Source organism: Anopheles maculipalpis, chromosome 3RL (assembly GCF_943734695.1).
Source record: "Anopheles maculipalpis chromosome 3RL, idAnoMacuDA_375_x, whole genome shotgun sequence".
Classification (NCBI taxonomy): Eukaryota; Metazoa; Arthropoda; class Insecta; order Diptera; family Culicidae; genus Anopheles; species Anopheles maculipalpis.
Window position 1 is genome coordinate 57,529,642 of NC_064872.1, and position 20,166 is coordinate 57,549,807.

Here is a 20,166-nt window from a genome sequence, read left to right on the forward strand (position 1 = left end):
CGGGGCTATTGTTTTGTGTTACTTAAGAACTTCCAAGTGAAACAGTCAACGGAACCGCGCACGGCACACGTCTACGCGCCACGAGACCTGAGAGAGAACAAACAAAACAGGTATGAGTAAGGTCAGCACAGAATCGAACTGCAAGGTGGGAAGAATAACAAATAATAAGATTGACAGTATGTTGGGCTCGTGTGCGTACGACTGCCGTGTGATAGTGTGCGTGTGGAACGAGAGCGATTGCAGGGCTTGATCGTGCGATGTAGATGTTAAATATAAAGTTATGAGTAAAGCACCTTAATTTCTTACAAGCTTTTTTGCAAATGAAAATTTCAACTAAATAGAGCTTTCCATCTCAAGAAATTTAGCAAAATTTACACAAAATACTTGCGCTGGACTGATTGGCGCGTGACATAGCAGCCCTGCATTTTAGAAGGCTCATCGCTAACGCAGCCCTTCACGCACACACACTTCCGTTTACATCTGTCAACTTTAAATTCAAAGTGGCAGCTCGGGAAAAGCCTTTTCACAGTTCAAACGCTTCTACAGTCATGCACAAAATTAGTGCAACTTTTTTGCAATAGACTCATCAATAGTATGTACTAGTTTTGCAAAAAAATACTTTCATACACCAAGCCACGTGGTCTTTACAGGGCAGGACCATATATCGAATCCCGTCCGAAAAACCTCCCTACACGAGTAAAATAAAGTCAAGGAGTGCCAGTAATTGAATTTATTATTTATTTCACAATTTCTTTTTGATTTCGTTTTAATGCTTTAAAATTACACTAATCTTAACATATTATTATATCATTTTAGAGAGGAAAAAACATATTAAAAGCTAAAAGCGGGAAAGAATGAAAAGTTGATACAAGGTTACATTCATGAAGGCACAAATACACAATGATAAATGAAAATCAAAGGGAAAAGGGATTGCATCAGATGAAACATGAGGGTTGTTAGCGACGGAACCAGGCCAGGCCACGCGAAGGTTTGGCCTGCTTGTTCCTCAGTTCAATCGCTAGCAGGAAGTGACTTTCTACCAAGAAAGAATTACCGAACTTTGAAGCGCAACAACTTTGAAGTAAAAAAAAACTACCAAGGAAGAAAACCAGCATACAGCAATTAATCTGGCAGTAAGCAGTCCAAGAAGTTGTATTAGATCCAAAGAAGATGGTATGAATGTCTTTTAACCAAAGGATTTGGCGTGGTGAGCATAAAACAGGGGTAAGGCTCATTTAGTTCCTTTTCAACGGTCGCGAATCGTGATCGAATGTTACATTCCAATACGGTCCAATATTTTCCCATAAAGTAATTCAACACAACAACCTAATTACAACGTACAGTTTCCATCGGTTTTATTGTTCCATCAGCCATCATTACATTCAGAGGATCCATTTCCCGTTCCCTTTATATCCTTGCCCAAAAACATCCAACACAGAGAGCTTGATGATATCGTGTTGCTCAATCCCGATCCGTCTAAAGGGGTTTTTTTTTTGTATCAATTTTTCGTTTCTGGTAGACTGCTTCCATGAAAAACATTTCGATCGTAATTCCTTCCTCATCAGGAACAGGATAGGATGTATGGGATTATCATCATCATCATCTCTAGGCAGTCACGCAGCACACGCTTCCCCATCGCGAAAATATATGTATATATGTTTGTGTATATAAATATGTGTGTAGATTGTGTGTAGATTTCCATACAATATTGAGGATATTATCGAATCTGCTCTGCAAATGTAGCCACTTCTGCGGTTTTTTCGGGGTCCTCCTCCCAGCTCAAGCGCCGTCTGTCTGACTTACGATAAAAATCTTCCTCTGTTCCATCATCTGACCCATCTTGTCTTGTGTCTGAGTGCTACTATCTCTCTGCCCCATGAACAAGAGAAGAAAAAAAGACTTTCCTTCCCCTCAAGAATGTCAACGCTTGCCATCCACACTTTATACCCTCCCGCCCCGTGTACACAATATTATACGAATATACATATTTATACTTTTTTGATCATTACATATTCTTTTCAGTGTGGAGATGTTGTGTTCGTTAGTATATTTTGATTCATTTTGTATCTCTCTCGCTCTCTCCCTCTCTCTTTTTCTTACTGCGCCACGGCTCTGCTTCACAGCTCCATTACACAACTTTACACTAAACATGCACTTCCCGCCTTAAATATTTACTTTTCTGTTCTGCGCACAGTTAAGCGTACTCCAGAGAGCGTGTTGCCTGTGTTGCGATACAATCCTTGATCCCTTCGCGTTTCTTCCAGCATTCGTTTTTGGGTGTTTTGTGTGTTTGTCTTAAGAAAGTTATCATGATGATAGAGAGAGAGAGTGAGAGAGGGAGCAGTTGTTCGATTACATTAGCCGACAACATTTTCTACCGGTTCTTAGCATACAACGCCGCCGCATGGTATATTTTTAGTAAAGTTCATCATTAGAAATGTTGCAAAAAGCAGAAAAAGCTATGACAAAAAACGGAACCCTTTTTTTTACTATCTAGCCTGCCCAAGGCTGGCTGGCTTAAGAGAAAATGGCTTCCTATAAAATGTGTTCAAAAAATGATTAGCTTCCGGTTCAGCAAAAGACTTCGGAAAGAGTCTCTAAAAGACACTTGTCGAAGAAATACGCTTCATATCAAAGCTGCTTTTACGCCAATATATCCCCAATGCCAAGCTTCCCCTCCAAGCACTTGTGCGGCCTGGGTCAAAACGCTAGGATATGTGTTGGATGTGTTGGGCATTTGTGTGCGTGTATACGTTGTGAAATAAATTCCAAGCTATCTAAGCTATTATTCAATTCGAATCATATAATCTGTGCGCCCAATAAACAGGCATATTCATCAAAAAGAGTTGTTTTTCGGTTAGAAATTGTTGCCATTTTTTAAATATTACAGTCTCTTTCAAGCACACAGACACAGACGCTTCAGTGCGTGCGATATGCGATGCAAGCGTTTGTCTTGTTTTGTCAATTACAAGAGTTTGCAAGACTTTAGCTAAAATAGTGCCTCTTAACACATTCTATTCTCCTTCTCCATCCTTGATGAAACCCTTGACCTGCCGTTGCCTTAATTTAAATTCGATTCCACTAAGGAATCTTCTAAAATGTGTTCGGTGTTTGGTTTGCTCCATTTTGTTACACACCCGCGGGAAGGATGTATGGCAGTGTTAGGAAAATGGTTCACGGCGGATCTAAACATGGCGTGAAGTGTGATTCCTCCGAAGCATCTGCTACGCTTGTGCGTGGGTATGTGTTTGTTTTTAAATAGTTTGCTAAAATCACATGAGGTCTGTTTAATGGCGTCTTGCAAAATTCCATACTTTCGGTGGATGTGTGGTTTATAAAATTTCTTTGAAGTAGTGTTTGTTATCTTGATAAAGGCTTTCAAGTTCAAGTCTTCTCTTTCGTTCGTAAAAAAAAACCATCAGGCATTGGTGATACAAAGTGTAAGAAGTAAGCTAAAAAGATCTACGCACTGTTTTCTAAGAAGCTTCCTAAGTCTACTTCTTCTATCGTTTGAAGTGACGACGAAACTGCGTCTAGCTTAGTCAAGGATACAGAAATAAGAGAAGTTAATGAATGTGCAAGAAACTCCTTCTCGTGTGAGCGTGCGTGTGTGTGTGTATGATTCATTCCTATCTACCTCTGTATATCACACTCCCAAATTCCAAACAAAAGTTCGAAAACGATCGTCCAGGAATACCAAACTCGAACGCTGGCTCGAACGTATGACTCTTCAAAACAGTTCCGCAATGCGTTAGCCTCAACAAATCTACTTCTACCCACGTCCAGTTTTACGTTTTTTTCTTTATATTACAGACAGCGCAGACAGCAAAGTATGGATAAACGACTTTTCTACACTTACTATACCGCTTTGCAGGATTTCGACTGGCCCTAACGATTCTGCTGAAGCTCAAAGAAACAACAGTGCCAACAGAGTGCATTATGCAAGCCTACCAACCGAAAAAAAAGTAAAAACAACACGTCCTACAGTCGGGAAAAGCTTACATTATTGCCATTGTCTGGCGCGCGCGCGTTACATAGTTTAAAGATTTCTTATAAGAATCACGTTCAGCATGGATGCTCTCTTTAGAGAGCGAATATACGGTTCCTTATAGTACACCGCTGCGGTATGAGACACGTTCAATTAGTTCAAGTACAATATTAGGTATATATGCGAAGCAGTTTCGAAGGGTGTGACAAATATTGTCTAAAATGGGAGAAATAAAATCATAATTCTAGTTCGGAAATAAAAAAAAAAAAACGTCTGAAAATCATAAGAAAATCAAACACAGAAAACAACAAAATTATAAATCTCAGCTTTACAATTATTATCCATTTATAATCCCTTTTTTTGTTACGCAAAACATGATGATTTAAATGTAAAAAATAATAATTATATTCACTTCTGTTTTTTTACGTTTTGTTTCTCTTTAATTTATACAAATCGATAAAGGAGCGACCCCTATTACTATACTTGTGACACATTCTTCTTCACATTGCGTGTTGTGTTGTGCTCGGTTTCTCGCCCACAAACACACAAAAACTACTACATATACATAAACAGTGAATAATTTGCGTGAGAAAACAATAAAATGTGAAAAGAAAATTTGAATCAAAAACGTTCGCAAAGAGAACCTAACGAGCTATGGCTAACACATTGTTGGTTTGTTCTTTTAATTTTTTTTTTGTAGATAATTTTATAGAATTTTCCTTTCCTATACTTTCCGAACACACACAGGGGGAAAATTAGCTCCATCATACACATGCACACATCTACATTAATTAATTACATAAAAAAAGAAACGCAAAACCACCAACCGGTACGGTAAAACGGTAAAAGCTAAATTTAGATTAGGGCACACGGTGCACCCACACACACCGGGTCGGATACTACTAACAGATTGGAAGCTTTTTCCGAGACGCAAACATATTAATATGAAATATTACAATTAGTGTTTAAATATTACATAAAAAATGACACATATTAAAAAAGGAAGAAATATCCAACTGATCTTCATCTCCCGCCTCTATATAGTCATATCTCTCTCGCCATTCCCCTGATGTTCGTGTGTTTGTGTGTGTGTGTTTGAATATGTTATGCGATGTTTGTTTGTGCGCAATACAGTGTATGTATGCAATCTCATCTGTGTTCTTTCTTCTCTCCTGCTTCGATTTTTGCCTGCTTTAGCTTATATTAGGCTACATATCAAATTTTGCGCAATTCCTTTTGCCTACCAGAATCGATTGAAATCTTGATTTGCTCTTGTGCTTTGTTCCGGTGTTAACGCAGTTGGTTTAACTACGGAAAATAAAAGAATGAAAACGTATGAGATCAACTTTCACACAAAACCGTAGATTTTGTTTGTCTGCTGTGTTCCTTTTTGGATGGATATACTTTGCGTTGTGAAGAAAACCATATTTCTTGAGACTTTTTACACACACGAGCACTTACTACTTTAATCCTTCCTGACACGCACACTCGCTCTTGTCACTAGACAATGGTTTTTGAATGTTTCTCTTCGTTCAATTTCATTACACCCGTTGGCCAAATTTTGTTCACTGTTTCGTCTGTCTTGCCATTGATTATGATATTCTATATAATTCCGATCAGTTTTATGCTTTTTCTTGCTACCACCTTCTTACTGTTGCGGTTGTTCTACTCATCTTCATCTTCTTATATTTTTCCTGCGTACGTACTTTACTATAAACGCAGCTGTAGCCTTAGAGTTATGCGCAGGTTGCAGTAATATAGGTGTTTTGCGTATGACTTTTCGTATGCTTGCTTGCCATTAGATATATTTATAATATATTTAGTTGCTGCTTCTCATATTGTGGTAAATCCTCGCGATGGCTCTGGGATGTGGGATGCGAGAGGAAAAATGGAGAGCGATGATGAGGTGGCACTGTGACACACATCGTGAAAATCCCCACGCCCGGAACGATTATCACCCCTATCGGCCGGGGCAAAAAAAATCACCTTCATTGTTTGCTGGGCTTGAGAAGGTGGAAAAGGTGTATATATTGTGGAAGTAAAAACAGTAAAATAATTCAATAATGATGGAGTTTCGGGATAGTTGTGCTTCTTCTTTTGTTGTTTGCAATGTTTCTAGCTTGTGGCGGCGGCTGTGCTGCTGCTAACCGTTCAACTCGATTCCTTTTTTTCTACAAAAAAAAAGGTTAGGACCCCCAAAAAGAATGATTAGTTTTGCTCGTTTACAGAAAAGTGCGTTGTCGTTTTGTACCATGCACCACCAGCAAAAACTTACCACTTTCCGTTGCATCCCCATTGGTAGCAGCAACCGGTTCTTCCTTCTTTTCCGGCGCACCATCACCATTCACCTGGGCTGCACCTTCCTCTGCGTCGCCATTCGTCTTGGCTTCTTCGGCCGTATCGCCTTCCTTCTTTTCATCGCCGCTGCCATTTTCGGCCGACTTCTTATCATCATCCTTGTCCTTCTTGCCTCCCTTGTCTTCGCTGGCCTGTTTCTTAGATTTGCTCTTGGCCGGTGTGGCTGGCTTCGGTTTCGGTTCCATCGACGGATCCAGCACAAGCTTGCCAATATTCTTGCGATCGTGCATCTTCTGCATTGCCTCTGCAACGTCTTCCAGCGCCCAGGCCGAATCAACGACCGGCTTTATCTTGCCCTCCTTCCACAGACCGAAGATCTTGTCTACCGTCGAACGTACATACTCAGAACCGTCCTGCTGGTACAGCAGATGGCGTAGGTTGAATCCACCCAGGCTCTTGTTTTCGTCGAACAGCTTGATCGGGGACACCTTATCGACTTGCCACCACTAGAGTAGTTAGAAAAAGTAACAAACATTTCTCAAATTAGTTATGTGGGTTCGGTGTTTAGTTTCCACGCTATCAACTTCACTTACCGAACGAGCAACGCTGAAGAAGCTCTTGGTCTCACCGGTGACCACGTTGGAGGAACCGTACAGAATGTATTTGCCCATCGGCTTTAGCAGTCCATAGCCACGGTTGCATTCCTCACCGCACAGACAATCCATCACGATGTCAACTCCTTCAGTCGTAATCCTACAAAAAAAAAACCAATCAACCATCAAAAAGAGCTTCTAATTGAGAAAGAGAATATTTCCCAACTCGCGGAACATTATCCCTTAATCAATCATCACGCGTATGAACTGCAAACAGCGAACGGTTTACACTTACTTCCGGACTTCGTTGACATAGTCGGTACGATCGATCAGATGGTCAATCAGACCGGTTGCAGCAAGGGCTTCGTGCTTCGATTTCGAGCAAACACCGAAAATGGTTACATTCGGCACGGTGCGTACCAGCTGTACGATGGCTTGACCCTGAGAAGAAAAGGGAAAGGAAAAGGAAATGATTTATAACTGTAAAAAGTTGCCCCAAAACATACACTTTTATCTATTTGCACAGCAAGTTAAGATACGGGGTGTTCGCGATGAATTAACAGTTACGGTTTTGCTTATTACTAGTGTTTGCATTGACATATTAAATGTTTAAAATGTTTAACCCGAAAATGGATATTGTGCATCATGGTGATCTGCGTCAGAAAGTACAACCAGGGGCGTCATTAAGTGTGGGCAATGTGCTCTGAACACTCTGTTAAAACCATCCGGAGCAAGATGGATGCAAGTAACGGCGATTACGAGGAAGAAGCAAGAAGCAGAAAGCATTCTCCGCAGCAAAATTGCGTTCGCAAGAACGCTGTCTTGACCGATATGCAGGCGCAAAGAGATCTTAGGAAGCGTCTGAAGAATGCGAAGAAACTACTGAACTTACTGAAGCATCCAGTGGAACCTGGGATGATCTGATCCTTTTCGAACGAAGATTTTTTTCCCAGAACCAGAAATTAAACGACTAGAACAACCGATGTCTATTGCGGATTTCACCATATGTTGATAGTGTTCCGGTGCTTGCCATCACAAGGGGACGTGATGCCACCAATGCCTTGCCTTGTTTCGCTAGAGTGGAGCCTCGATAGTGAAGCCTCCTACGGCTACGAAAACCATCAAATGGTTGGCTGATATTTACGCCTTCACTGCGCCGAGTTATTCGCGGATCTTAAAAATACCAACTGATAAACTATTCGGTAAACATTTCTTTTTTTTTATTTATGTTGATAACTGTCAAATTTATTGCCTTCACCCTGTAGTATTTACCTAATTGCAAAGATATTTATTTAATCTATAATAAAAAAATATATATCTTTCTCCACAAAGCCCGTGACTGTACTCATCGCGAAGCGTCCATACGATTTGTTGCTTCATAAACTTTCTCGACACTGGAGACAAGGGAACAACAGTACCGTATATGAATGTGTTTAGCACAACATTCTTCATCAGTGCGTCAACGTTAGGCTCTTGAGCACATAATTTGATTGTCCTGCTCGTTATACAAATGATAACGACGACGTGCCACTGTCGCATCTAGTCAATTTAGTGGACTCATGGTCAGAGTCAAAGGACCACCCTGTGCCTTTTTATTGGCAAGCTAGACGACTACAAGAATGGCAAGGTGTTGCGAATAACTGACAAGAGGCTCGAGAAGTTCCACTCCGTCTCACTCTCTGTCGCTCGTCAATAACATTTAGCCTTGTATGAATCCCAATTCTGTATCATTGTGCACATCTTCTAACGATGGTCCAGCATTCAATAAGTGCATGAGAAGGGTGTTCATAAAAATTCCACAATGAAATAAAATGATAAAACCAAGACAATCGGTAGTGTCCACACCGCAGGCATTGGAAACGATCATGGCCTTAATGCTGCTGCTGTCCGGGACTTCATTATAATGTTTCCTCTTTCCGGGAATAAGTCTCTTCTGCGGCCGAGACCAAGAAGAGCGGAACGTCCTCATAACCGTACGATAATGTCGCAAACATGTCCAAGGGAATTAACAATAGGGAAAAATGCAATAACCACATACCATAATGTTTGATATCATCATCATTGTACAACATTCAGTTGAAAAAGCACTAAAGCTTTTGTAAACTCCTACAACAGGTCCTACGTACAATATATTGAATTTTTTATCATCTGTACTATTTCTACTTACTCTTCACCATGAACCATGATTCATGACTACAAAGTATCATTATTTGCAGACCCTTCCGTGGGCTAATTACAGTTGGGAACGATCATTCGATTAAAAATAGCTTTCAACGTTACCCAAATGTGCAAACGCTAAACAAAACCTTATGCCCTCGCGACCTTTTGTATGCCCTCCAGTGTTTGCACCATAAAACTCATCCAACAAACACATCATAATGCTGGGTTGTGATTCATTTCAGCGATAAGACCATTGTTGACTAATGATAACATTTGCTCACCGTGTTCCCCTTAGGCACATACACGCTTGCGACTAGCAAGTATGCATTTCGAAATCAATCAATCGAATGTTTACCGCAACAAATCCATTTGTAATGCTTATGTGTAGTTGACATCAGCGAACGTGAACGTTTTAGAGGTACCGACAATTCTCTTCCCCGTTAGTCATAACACGCTGTCGCCGAGATAGCGGTGAAATGCAAAAAGGAAAATGCATTCGTATTACTGCGTAATGGTAGGAAATTAATTGCATTTATTCAATGGCACCTCAAAACCTAGTAATATCTAATAGCCACTATATCTATCAGGCAACCGTACACCTTCTTCCGCTAGCGATATATTTATAGCCCTCGAGTTTCTTCTTCCCTGGCGCCCGACTGTCTGTCTCAGTCAATTACCGGTTGTCTGCACACACACACACTCACACACAGCCGTTTCAGTACAGACCGCAGCTGGAGTGGATAATTGTGAAGTACCTGAGGCTCTCGATTACGCTGAGGAAAACTTCGGTACAAGGGTAGCCCAACTTTTCCTATTCTTCATATACTCCATAATTCCCACAAGAACAAAAATTGAAAGAAGAAAAACTATGTAACCTCTGAGTCTGGTGTGGTAAAAGTGGCCAGGACTTCTACCACTCACCAGAATGCGATCGATTTCTTTCTTAATAATTTATTTATGCTTCCAGCCAGGACATTGAAAAAGTACCGACGCCGATTCAGTTGAAACGATTGGTTGAAGGTAAAGTAAGGTTAATTATCCTGCCCTTCCAGCCCTTTGGCAGTCGTCAGCAAACCAGACACACCTGTGGTAAGAATCAAGGCTTCCGAAACGAACCCGAACCTTCCACAATGACTTTGGAATCGATCGTTTGCTTGTTTGTTTGCACCACACCAATACGCATATGCAGGTATGCAGTTATTTAGGACCTTGTGTCCGTTTTTTAAATTACTGCGCAAAACCAATAAGCCAGAGTAAAACATGCACAGCGCATCAAACAATCAAGGGACACAAACACTATTAAATGCTAGTGAGATTTTCATTCGAGTTTCAATTTTTACCCTCGTTCGGCATTTGAAATTCAATTCAATTGTACTATTCTCTGTCGAATGTATTACAGACACTACTGCATGTACATATTTACCGTATATCTCCGTTTCAGGAACACTAGGAGACATTCAAATACGACAGTGACTAATGTTAGATTCAATGGGAACTACCCATTTCATGCCATTAGCGGCGCCAGGATCAAAACCATCTTGTGGAAAGGGGAACCCTACCAAACATAATGCCGTTCTTGACACAATTCTGGCAACGACTCCTCCTACTAGCCGGTGGTACCGGTAGGTACTCGCCATATTGGCACCGTAGTATTGGAACAGTGCAATTTTCACCCGGATCGACGTATAATTAAAGGAAAGGAAAGGTACTTCCATGAGCACCGTACACGACGCATTGGCGCCAACTTTCATGTTCTATCCATGGAGGTCTGGAAAGTGAAAAGACCTATAAGCGTACCCCGCCGTGGTGCTGCTACGTGCACAGAGCTTGGTGAATTTCCCATCGCTATTAACTTCCTTACTTGCCTCAGTTTAAAATGAGAGCATATGCTAAAATGGCCTGTTGCTCCATTTTTCCAACTTAATCCTTGATCCAATTTTGAGCCTTTTATGCGTGTTTGATCGTTTCCAATTTTATTAAAACGAACACACATCGAACGGACAAACACGGTGTAAATTATTTTCAGCGCAAGAGGTAAAGTAAATTACAGTAAAAACACCGATCGATCTTCTAGCAGGGTTAATGTAGCAATCGATACAACCACAGCTAAATAATAAAGAAGGATATGCACGTGTTACTTTACCTGTACGTTTGCAAAACCGAGAACCGTCGTAAAAATAAATAAGGATCGAGAAACCTTCGTAAAATAAAGAACCATTTACAAACCAAAGGACCACTTCTCACCCACTTACTTAACAACCGCAATCGGTGGAAGCCAAACCAATGAGAATAGCCCATATATCCGATCGGTATGAAAAGCGAATTTCGTAACTGGGTTCGATGGTTTATTTTCTACCATCAATTTCCACCGCATTAGCGGCAGCGAAGGTAAAATAGACGATATTCTGATCCGAATCGTTGCGGTTCCAGGCACGTTTCGTTTGTTTATTATGCGTGTTTCAAACCCACACACAAACAACCATGAGAGTAGATATTGACCGCACACTATCGCTCGTGGACACACCCGTTGCTGCACCAGGCTATCTGTAACGTTCCTCAAGCCCGTCCCCTCAAGGGAGTTCTGTCAGTACTCCCAACTCCCAACAAACAATCAGCAACCAGCTTCTAAAATACGATAAGAGCTGCCAACGGATGGAGAAAAGCTACATCCCAAAACCCTCGTATGCCCTTGCCCGTGCTCGTAGATAAAACATTTTGCTTAAGGAAACGCCAAGAGATATTCTTCATCTTTCATCGCCTCCTCTAGCGTGCCAGTTACTTACCACACCGCCCCCGACGGAATGCAGCAGCATTGACTTGCCCTCGCGCAACGACACCAGATCGAAGATGAGAATGTAGGCAACCAGATAGTTCATCACGATGGCAGCAGCGTCCTGGAATGTCATCTCCTCCGGAATGTGATAGACGTACTTGGTCGGGACGGCCACCAGCTCGGACCAGGCCCGGAATTCCGGTAGGGCAACAACGCGATCGCCAACCTGGAAGTAAAGTGGGTAAGAAAGAAAGGAGAAAAACTGGAATAAGAATATGCAACCAACACGCAAAACCAATGCGAATATGCTCTCACTGAAGTACGGAAATTGGAATTATTATATAGAATGATGTGTTCAACAAACTGCAATCGTTCCTAACTGATTTCTCTTTCTTTCGGTTATCCTTCCAAGCAGCAAGCAATGGTTGGAAAAACATTATTTTCCAAAGGGATTATTTGAACCATCTTGAAAAAAATTTCAAACATCTGCAACTTTTTCTCATCATCTTCTTACGGGATGGGTCAGCTATAATGGCAAAATAATGCTAAGTACATGTATTATTGATTGGTCGAAGGGCAACTTTTTATCGCAAACGGTCTGCCAACTTTGCCGCCATCGAACAAGTATCAAAGTACCAAAAGTACCAAAATAAAAAAAAGACAGAAAGTAATGTGAATGACTTTTCCTCAAAAGATATTTGTGTACATATTTTTGATCGTTATCGATATCTGAAAGGACGTTCCCAAAATAGAAACACCCTCCAAAACCATAATCAAATGATCAAAACACTTCCAAACATTCGACCAATACCTTAAATGTCTGCGGATCTCAAAAGTATCCCCAGCAGTATGTCGGGAAGAATTTTTCGGTTGATGACCGTACCGTACATTGCTCATGTTTTTTTTTTGTTTTTTGCTTTTCTTTTAGAACTTTTGAAAGAAATTCCACAATCATGTTCAATGATCGATCGTAATTCATTTGCCAAAAAGTCAGTGGAAGAAACAATTGAAATTCAATCTTGCCACACTGTTGTACGGAGCCCTCAAATCAACGTGCAAACAAAGCTTCTACAACTTCCCGGAAAACCTAAAATGTTCCTCGACCGGCATATGTGGGAGAGTGTTAGACCAAAGTTGCGAACCACCTTGTCCGGCGAAAGTAAAAATGAGAAGAAAAAAAAAACCCCAAGAGTTTCTGAACTTTCGCCATGTCTCTCAGGGTTATTGAGCTGAAGTTTTCCACGTTCATCGTTCGGTGAGGTGTACCAAACCATTGGCAAGCATTCAACGCGGTACGGAGAGGTACAGAGCAGAGGTCCAGATGCAGAGAGTCAGGATGTTGATTATAATGATACTTTGCCAACCGAACTACCCTCCCCACAACAATCTGCAATGATGCCCCGACAATGATGAGGATGATGATGATGACGGAAATTCGAACTGATGGGATGTGAGCGTATTCTTGTTTCTCGCCGGCTGCTCTGCTGCTGAGTATCGGACGTGATCACAATTCGTAATCAAGTGATTCACTTTCTATATCCCGGGTTCGGTCGTCCTTGTTGCCGTGGTTGAATAATGTGCATGTACTTCCACAGCTCGGTCTATTTTTCACGTCCAAAGCTCACCGCCACACGGTAGTTGATTTAACGACCGGCACACGACACGTCTAACGGAACGAGCAGTCGTCCGGCTGGCTGGAGGGGTGTGGATTGGGGAAGGATAATCATGGCTGGAGAGGTTTGGATTTCTGCACTTTCCATCGAGTGGCTCAGCGGGGAAGAGAGTTTTCTTTCGGAACCTCAAGAAGCTCAAGCGAACTTAGATGAAAAGTATTTCATAAGCAATAAGATCATTGAAAGTTGATATGTTCTAGTGGAAAATTGGTACTCGGTTTAAAGAGTCACATATGTCTATATCAACGCAAAACTCCCAAACTCATTATAAATCATTATAAACTTCAACTTTCATACTTCACAAAACTTACCTTGAATCCTTCAACTTCCTCGCCAACAGCTTCAATTTCACCGGCGCATTCGAAACCAAGAATGGTTGGAGTTTTTGGTGGTGAATCAATTGCACCGAGTCGGACCATCAAATCCTGGAAGTTCAATCCACTGGAAAAAAGGAAAACACAAAAGAAAAACGTTAGATGAAAGTCAACTCTTTAAATTCCTGAATCGTGAACGTTTCCTGCTTTGCTATTTACTTCATCAATTTATCCTAAAAATTGTGAAATCAACATAAGCTTTTCAAAATTCTAAAATTTTCCCAAATAACAAAATTTCAACCAAATGCACTTGACCCGTTGCAAACATTATGTCGTAGTTGATAAAAGCGACAACGATGTCGCTCCCTTCTGGGACAACTCCCTTTCGAGAACTTCATACTCGTGGGAAACCACTTAAGATAACCGAATATTGTGCTGCAGATGGAAACTTGAAGGCGAAGAATTTGTAATCGTGAACACGAATGTAAACTGCTTTACTTGATTTTTTTTGGCCTTGTGTTTTTTTTTTTTTGCGATTCCCAGCTAGAGACACTTTTCCGGAGCTGTGGAAAACAATCCTTGAGTTCCGGACATCGAACATAGAGAGTTTGTTTTTCAGCAAGTGTTTCCACCACAATTGGGAAACGTACGTTAAGGTACACATATACTTGTTTGAGACGAGACAACGTGCATCACAAGATTTTCCATTCGTTTCCCAAGCATCCACTCGTGCAAAGTTGGGCAAAATACACTTGAAAGTATTGCTAGCGTAGAAAGCAATCATTACTTCTTCGTATAGCACACTACGGTAGCATTTGAATTTACGAGCTGTTTTCCACCGTCCCAGACAGCAAGTCTCTGTTTCTGCCGTGTGACAATGAACCTTTTCTCTCGTCCAACTACTAGCTAGCGGTAAGGGAGAAGACATATTTCGCTTCGCCTCCAAAAAAAACCACATGTCAACTTCTGCCTCAAGAGCGTAATACGACGAGCCAACGATGGAAAATTCCAGAAGAAGGTAAGGAAAGGACAATTACTCCCTAATGACAAAATCTCTAAATTAGGAACCGATTTTCCTTGGGACCATGGGTGGGTGAATGTGAATGATTTTAAGATAGATGCATGGTGCTTTCTGCTTCCACAAACTGTTTGTTTGTGTCCATTATTCCCCTATTAAAACAGTGTCAGCCGTATGCTAGGGCGCACTTGAAGGTTTAAGCTACGCCACAAACAAGGCCGCGGCGGCATTTTACTTTCCGTTCGGGGAAAACTTCCTTCCAAAAATTGGAATGACAAGTGTGTTCCTCCTCCCCCCCCCCCCTCCTCCCCCATTTTTCCATTCCATAACTAAATTTACAACAAAAATTCCCTCACACTCCCTTTAGGGCTTCATCGAAAAATCCCATCAATCCAAGCGGCTGCTTGGTGTCACCGAATGTGTCGTGTCGGGGGTGCTCGGCTAAGAAAAACGCGTTGACACGTACCAGACAAACCACACCATCCGACATTGAAGGGCTAGATGAAGGAAAAATCTTTGGTCTTAAAAGCCGACAGACCCCGGCAAACACAATAACGGAACGCTGGTTCAATCTTGTGAGGTTTTTATCTGGATGGTGCTATATTTTCTCAATAACGATGAAAAGTTTTAGATGAAAAAGGTGAAAAGGGTTCGAACGCACTCACGTACGCGTTGATAAAGTTGTTAGGGTATTAAGACGCTAAATTATGGGCACGTAATCATTCCTGCGATTAGTGGCGGTTAGTGAGCATATCTCACCCACCACATGTTGATCGTTCCGACCGCAGGATTTACAGAGTTCTATCTAAATTACCAAACATTATGGTGACAACAGAATGTTTCAACCGTTTGAGATTAAGATTGTATATAAGTTTGAAGAGGGTTTGAAGAATGAAAGATATGCTTTTTGCTTCAGTTTGGCATTTAAAATTAGTGTAGAAACTTTTTTTAATGTCAATAAACAATTATAGTCAACAAAAGGAGAAATTGCTTAACAAAAACACCTGAACTTCACGAGTTTCAACGTTGTAATCAAGCAAAGCATCACTATGTTCATCAATAAATCTTGCAACTCTTCACAAATTAGCTCTAACACGGCATATGCATTAAATCATCCGTTTTAACACTAAACATCTACCTGATATTAGTTACGAATATTTGTGAAACCTCCAAAGAATCACTCGAACTACGTCCCTTTATTAAACATTCAATAAGCCTTTTTTTCAATAGTTTCATAAAAATAAAATCATTCAAACGCGCTGCCCCACTCGGCTTTATCTTCGCGCAACTGAACTTTGTCTTAAATTATACTCATTAATTTTCCTTTTCATTTCCATTAAGAACAAAACAGACTGGGGGGCTTCTTTACAACAGGAAAACCTTCGTTACACGACAGCGAGCCCTATACCCTACCCTTACGGGTGGCAGATTCAGCACAACTTGTGCCAGGAAGATAAACGATATCGATGAGGCAAGTTTACTTCGCAACCAACGGTAGACACAATTCAATCCTCTACTACATCGGGAAAAATGTCATGAAATCATGAAAAATGTCGCTCAATTATCGCTTTCCCCGAAACACTTGCTTGGTGAGAGTGTATTGCCTCGGTACCAGAAATAGGACGACGGTGCGGTCCTTCCTTCTTTCAACAATAGTCGTCAGTACGTACGAGGTACGTACGAAATAGGGACCAATTAATAAAATTTCGCTCTTCATTACGTCCTAATAATAGTCGAGTAGAACATGGAAATTACAACCAGCTGGCCTACTAGCCGTAACAACAGCTAGGGGAGCCGTCGTAACTGAGCTGCCAATGGAGTGGAAAGTTCGTTGCATAATTTATTTACTTATCTGAGACAAGGATCTGAGGAAGGAGTCTTACGCTTAAAGTGTCTTAATAATTGTTATAAATGCACTGAACATTTAAGAGAAAATTCAACTAAACCTTGCTGAGACTATCCATGAATGACATACTATTTCGATGGCGATGCTTTAATGCAATTCGACCAAAGTATTATTGGTTATTTAACGTTTTCCATTAAAATTCTATTCAAATCTCGGAAAATCTTCTTCGCTTGAATCTGCAGTTGATCGTTTCGAATGAAGCATTTCAACGTAAAAAGGTTGTAGTCTTAATCACCCGATGTTTAAGCGTTTTTTCTTGCGGTTAAGATCTTAGGGAATGAACATCGGGAATTTTGTCCTATAGAATGTTAATCAACATTTAACACTTCCAGACGCAAAAGAATCATCCGTATCCTTCTTCCCGGACGACCTAACCTCAATAAACGCCCGAGAGAATTTCCTTTATTTACTTTCCCCCCCTGATTGGCACTGGACAGGACATCTGGAGACGCCAGAAATAGGAAAGGACTCTCCCTCTCTTTCTCCAATGTCAGTCACTGGGAAGCCATGGTTTTCCACTTCAGCAGCCTGAGGTATGTTGGTGACACAGTTTGAGGAACCAAGGAACACAAAAGAACGCTCATTTTGTGATCGAAGCTGTCCGCACATAACAGACACAGACAATTGGCAAATAGAAAAGGTCCACACACATACACACACACACCCTTTTTCTCTTTTCATGATGAAAGAAGGAAAAAAAGTGAACCCAAGAAATAAAGTTCGTCAATAGAAAGTTGATCGTCGACCCGTCTTCTACAGCACCAGGAAATACCAATGATAGCGCGTTGCTGGCAGCACATGCCGGAGGTGGAAATTTCTTCCACAAACGAAAAGTGAAAAATACGAAACTACTGCTCAGCATAACGGAAGTTGACGCTATCGTATCAGGAAGGGCTCTCTTGCTTTTCTCATTAATTGTCCCCCCGCCATTTTGAATCATTACAATGAGGATACACACGCACACACACAAAAGCCCCATTGCAGGAAACCACCTCCACGATGTGGTGATATACCCTACCGAAACCTCCGCACGTCAAAAGATGCCATCCGAACGTGGTTCGGTAGGAGTAGAATGCTCGCGAAGGGGAGCTTTGTTGTGAAGCAATAAGACGTTTACATATTTTGCGGAATTTCCCAGACCCGGAAATGGATTGCGAGCTGCGGGTGGTGGTAGAAATTATATTTACTTAAGGGATTAGGTGGTAAGAAAAGGGGAACGAAAAATTGCTTTAGAAAAAACGAAACCAGTGAACAACAATACAAACATTTTCCTCTTTCCTATGAGACATAAAACAAAATTGTTGCTTTACCTTTTTTTTCTTGTTTTTGGCTCGAACAAAGACAAAGACTCTCGGCCACGACGAAAACATCTAACACAGACGAAAGTGATGAAATTATGTATTCATCAGTTGTTAGTGAGTAAATGAAAGGACATTGCGACGTTGCATACGATTAAGGGCAAATAGTGTGGCTGTTCCCGAACGTTCCCCTAAAAAAAAACTGTAATGCAATTCAACGCTAATGTATCAACAACTGTTGGACAATGTAGACATTGCGTCCAAAAAGGAATAATGAAGGACAAAGGGTTTGTTTCCACAAAGAAACTAACTATGGCGCCAGAATGTTTGCGGTAATGGTGAATACCAATTCCCATAATGCGATTAAAGTTCTGGAACTATTGTTACACTTTTGATGGCGATTAGATATAAATTTGAACCAAGAATTGAGCGTGTCTGAAACCAGTCAAAGGCAAAGGCAAATATGTATTAATATGCAATTAATCAGAATAGAATTCTTATACTGCGACGGACTGTGACAATTGTTTCTTTACAACTTTAACTTTAGTAGGAGCTGCTACATATAAAGTAGTTCACAATAAACAGAGTTAAAAAGTTAAAGTTAAACAGAGAAATAAAATATACAAATCTATGATCAGTATATTATCATATTCAACACAATAGATAGAACCGGATATCAAGTCCCATCTTTCACATTCGCATAGATTTCTATGATTTCAGTCATTTATGGTAGTCCTAGACATCCCGAGGTCCCGAGGATGTAGTTCAATTAGAAATATATTTTCCAGATTTATTCTCCTAGACCTCGGACTTACTAATATGTTCCATACTAATAGATCAGAAAAGGTACTAACCGATGATCGATTTCAGCAATATCTGCATACTTTTGAAAAGTATCTTTCATGTTAAAGACTCAAAATCAGTACCAAACCTTACGGGACCGGAGATGTAGAAGATTTTAGATCTTTGTCAATTCCCTACTAGCGAACAGTAATTCCTTTTTGGCCGACCAGATCAAGCTCATCAATAGTTACGACATTGCCGAAAAACTGTCTGAAAATTTGAATCCCGATGATAATACTTGCTCCCATTGTGTCTTCTGTACGCCTGTAAATTCATTCGAAACCGTCTACTAGCACACAGACATTCTATTACCACTTTACCAATCGAAAAAAAAACACGAGAGTGGAAGAGAGATCGGGGGGAAAGTGCCACCGATTTTTACGACACAATTGGGAAGGCTATAAAAATAAACACTGCACAGAGAAACCCCAACTGACAGGGAGTCGGATTATCCAGCCGGAAGTTACAGGTGGTCGACGACGTCGAACGTCGTTGTCCTTGCGCTGCGTGCGTTTCTCGGGTAGCCCGGAAACGGATTACGCCATGAACGAATTTCGTATGATAATAGGCGCGCCATGGAAAGAAGCGACAGTTATGCCTGAGGAGGAGCTCGTAAAATTTCCGAGGAGACATTTTCCCCGCCATACTCCTAAGGTGCGTACGATCCGATCGGGGGGAAGCGCCGAGTGAAGTATGCGTCATAAAATGTGTAATAAAAACGCGGATCCCTAGGACGTCTATTCTCCTGTTCGCCGCCCCACAGTACGGCACAACGGTGGCTTAAGTACGGGGGTGTTACAACCATCATTTGAAGGTTAGGTCGTTACGGATAGGAAGGAAAAACTTTATCTGTTCCTCTGAGGCCTTTCCGCCAAACGATGGTGTCCTCCGCAGTGTGTACCGTGGAGTGGAGAGTGGATATTACCAACACACAATTTGTCGCAGGGAAAGCTTGTTGTGAAGGCGTGTAGTGTGTCCTGTGGAAGCTGTCTTCATAGCTGTAGATCGTTTTTAGAGAGAGTTTTAATTAATTTTCTTTCACCGATAACAGCCACGCACACAATGCTGTTAATTAGCGTGAGGAAAATTTCTCGACCCGAGACCAGAAGCGCGAACATTGAAGAAGCCATTTTTCGCATCCCAAAAAGCTTCATTGTGCATAGGGAATGAAGTGGACATGGACAAACTGGATGAAACAAAAGAAGTAAAACTGTTGCAAATGAGCAAAGCAGATATTCATGAAGGATCTTAGCAGGAGCAGAGCAGTGGGATAAACAAGAAGAACGAGGAAAAGCTGACGAC

General features: G+C 41.1%; 4 protein-coding genes across 6 annotated transcripts in view; 2 read left to right on the top strand and 2 right to left on the bottom strand.

The window, feature by feature from the left end:
- The window catches only part of LOC126561246 (inositol 1,4,5-trisphosphate receptor), a 437,037-nt gene that overhangs the window by 298,563 nt on the left and 118,308 nt on the right, over positions 1-20,166 (top strand). The window lies entirely within an intron of this gene.
- The window catches only part of LOC126561609 (protein wech), a 374,746-nt gene that overhangs the window by 199,833 nt on the left and 154,747 nt on the right, over positions 1-20,166 (bottom strand). The gene's annotated exons all lie outside the window — the stretch shown is intronic.
- Positions 1-20,166, top strand: part of LOC126563378 (programmed cell death 6-interacting protein) — a 292,351-nt gene that overhangs the window by 26,837 nt on the left and 245,348 nt on the right. The window lies entirely within an intron of this gene.
- The window catches only part of LOC126562073 (synaptic vesicle membrane protein VAT-1 homolog-like), a 39,170-nt gene continuing 25,136 nt past the window's right edge, over positions 6,133-20,166 (bottom strand). Inside the window, exons 2-7 of the mRNA XM_050218484.1 lie at positions 13,797-13,926; positions 11,823-12,038; positions 7,175-7,320; positions 6,880-7,039; positions 6,264-6,792; positions 6,133-6,159 (exon numbers count right to left, since the gene is read on the bottom strand). Of these exons, the coding sequence (XP_050074441.1) occupies positions 6,140-6,159; positions 6,264-6,792; positions 6,880-7,039; positions 7,175-7,320; positions 11,823-12,038; positions 13,797-13,926 (1,201 nt within the window). The 3' untranslated portion in view covers positions 6,133-6,139. The remainder of the gene's footprint in view (positions 6,160-6,263; positions 6,793-6,879; positions 7,040-7,174; positions 7,321-11,822; positions 12,039-13,796; positions 13,927-20,166) is intronic.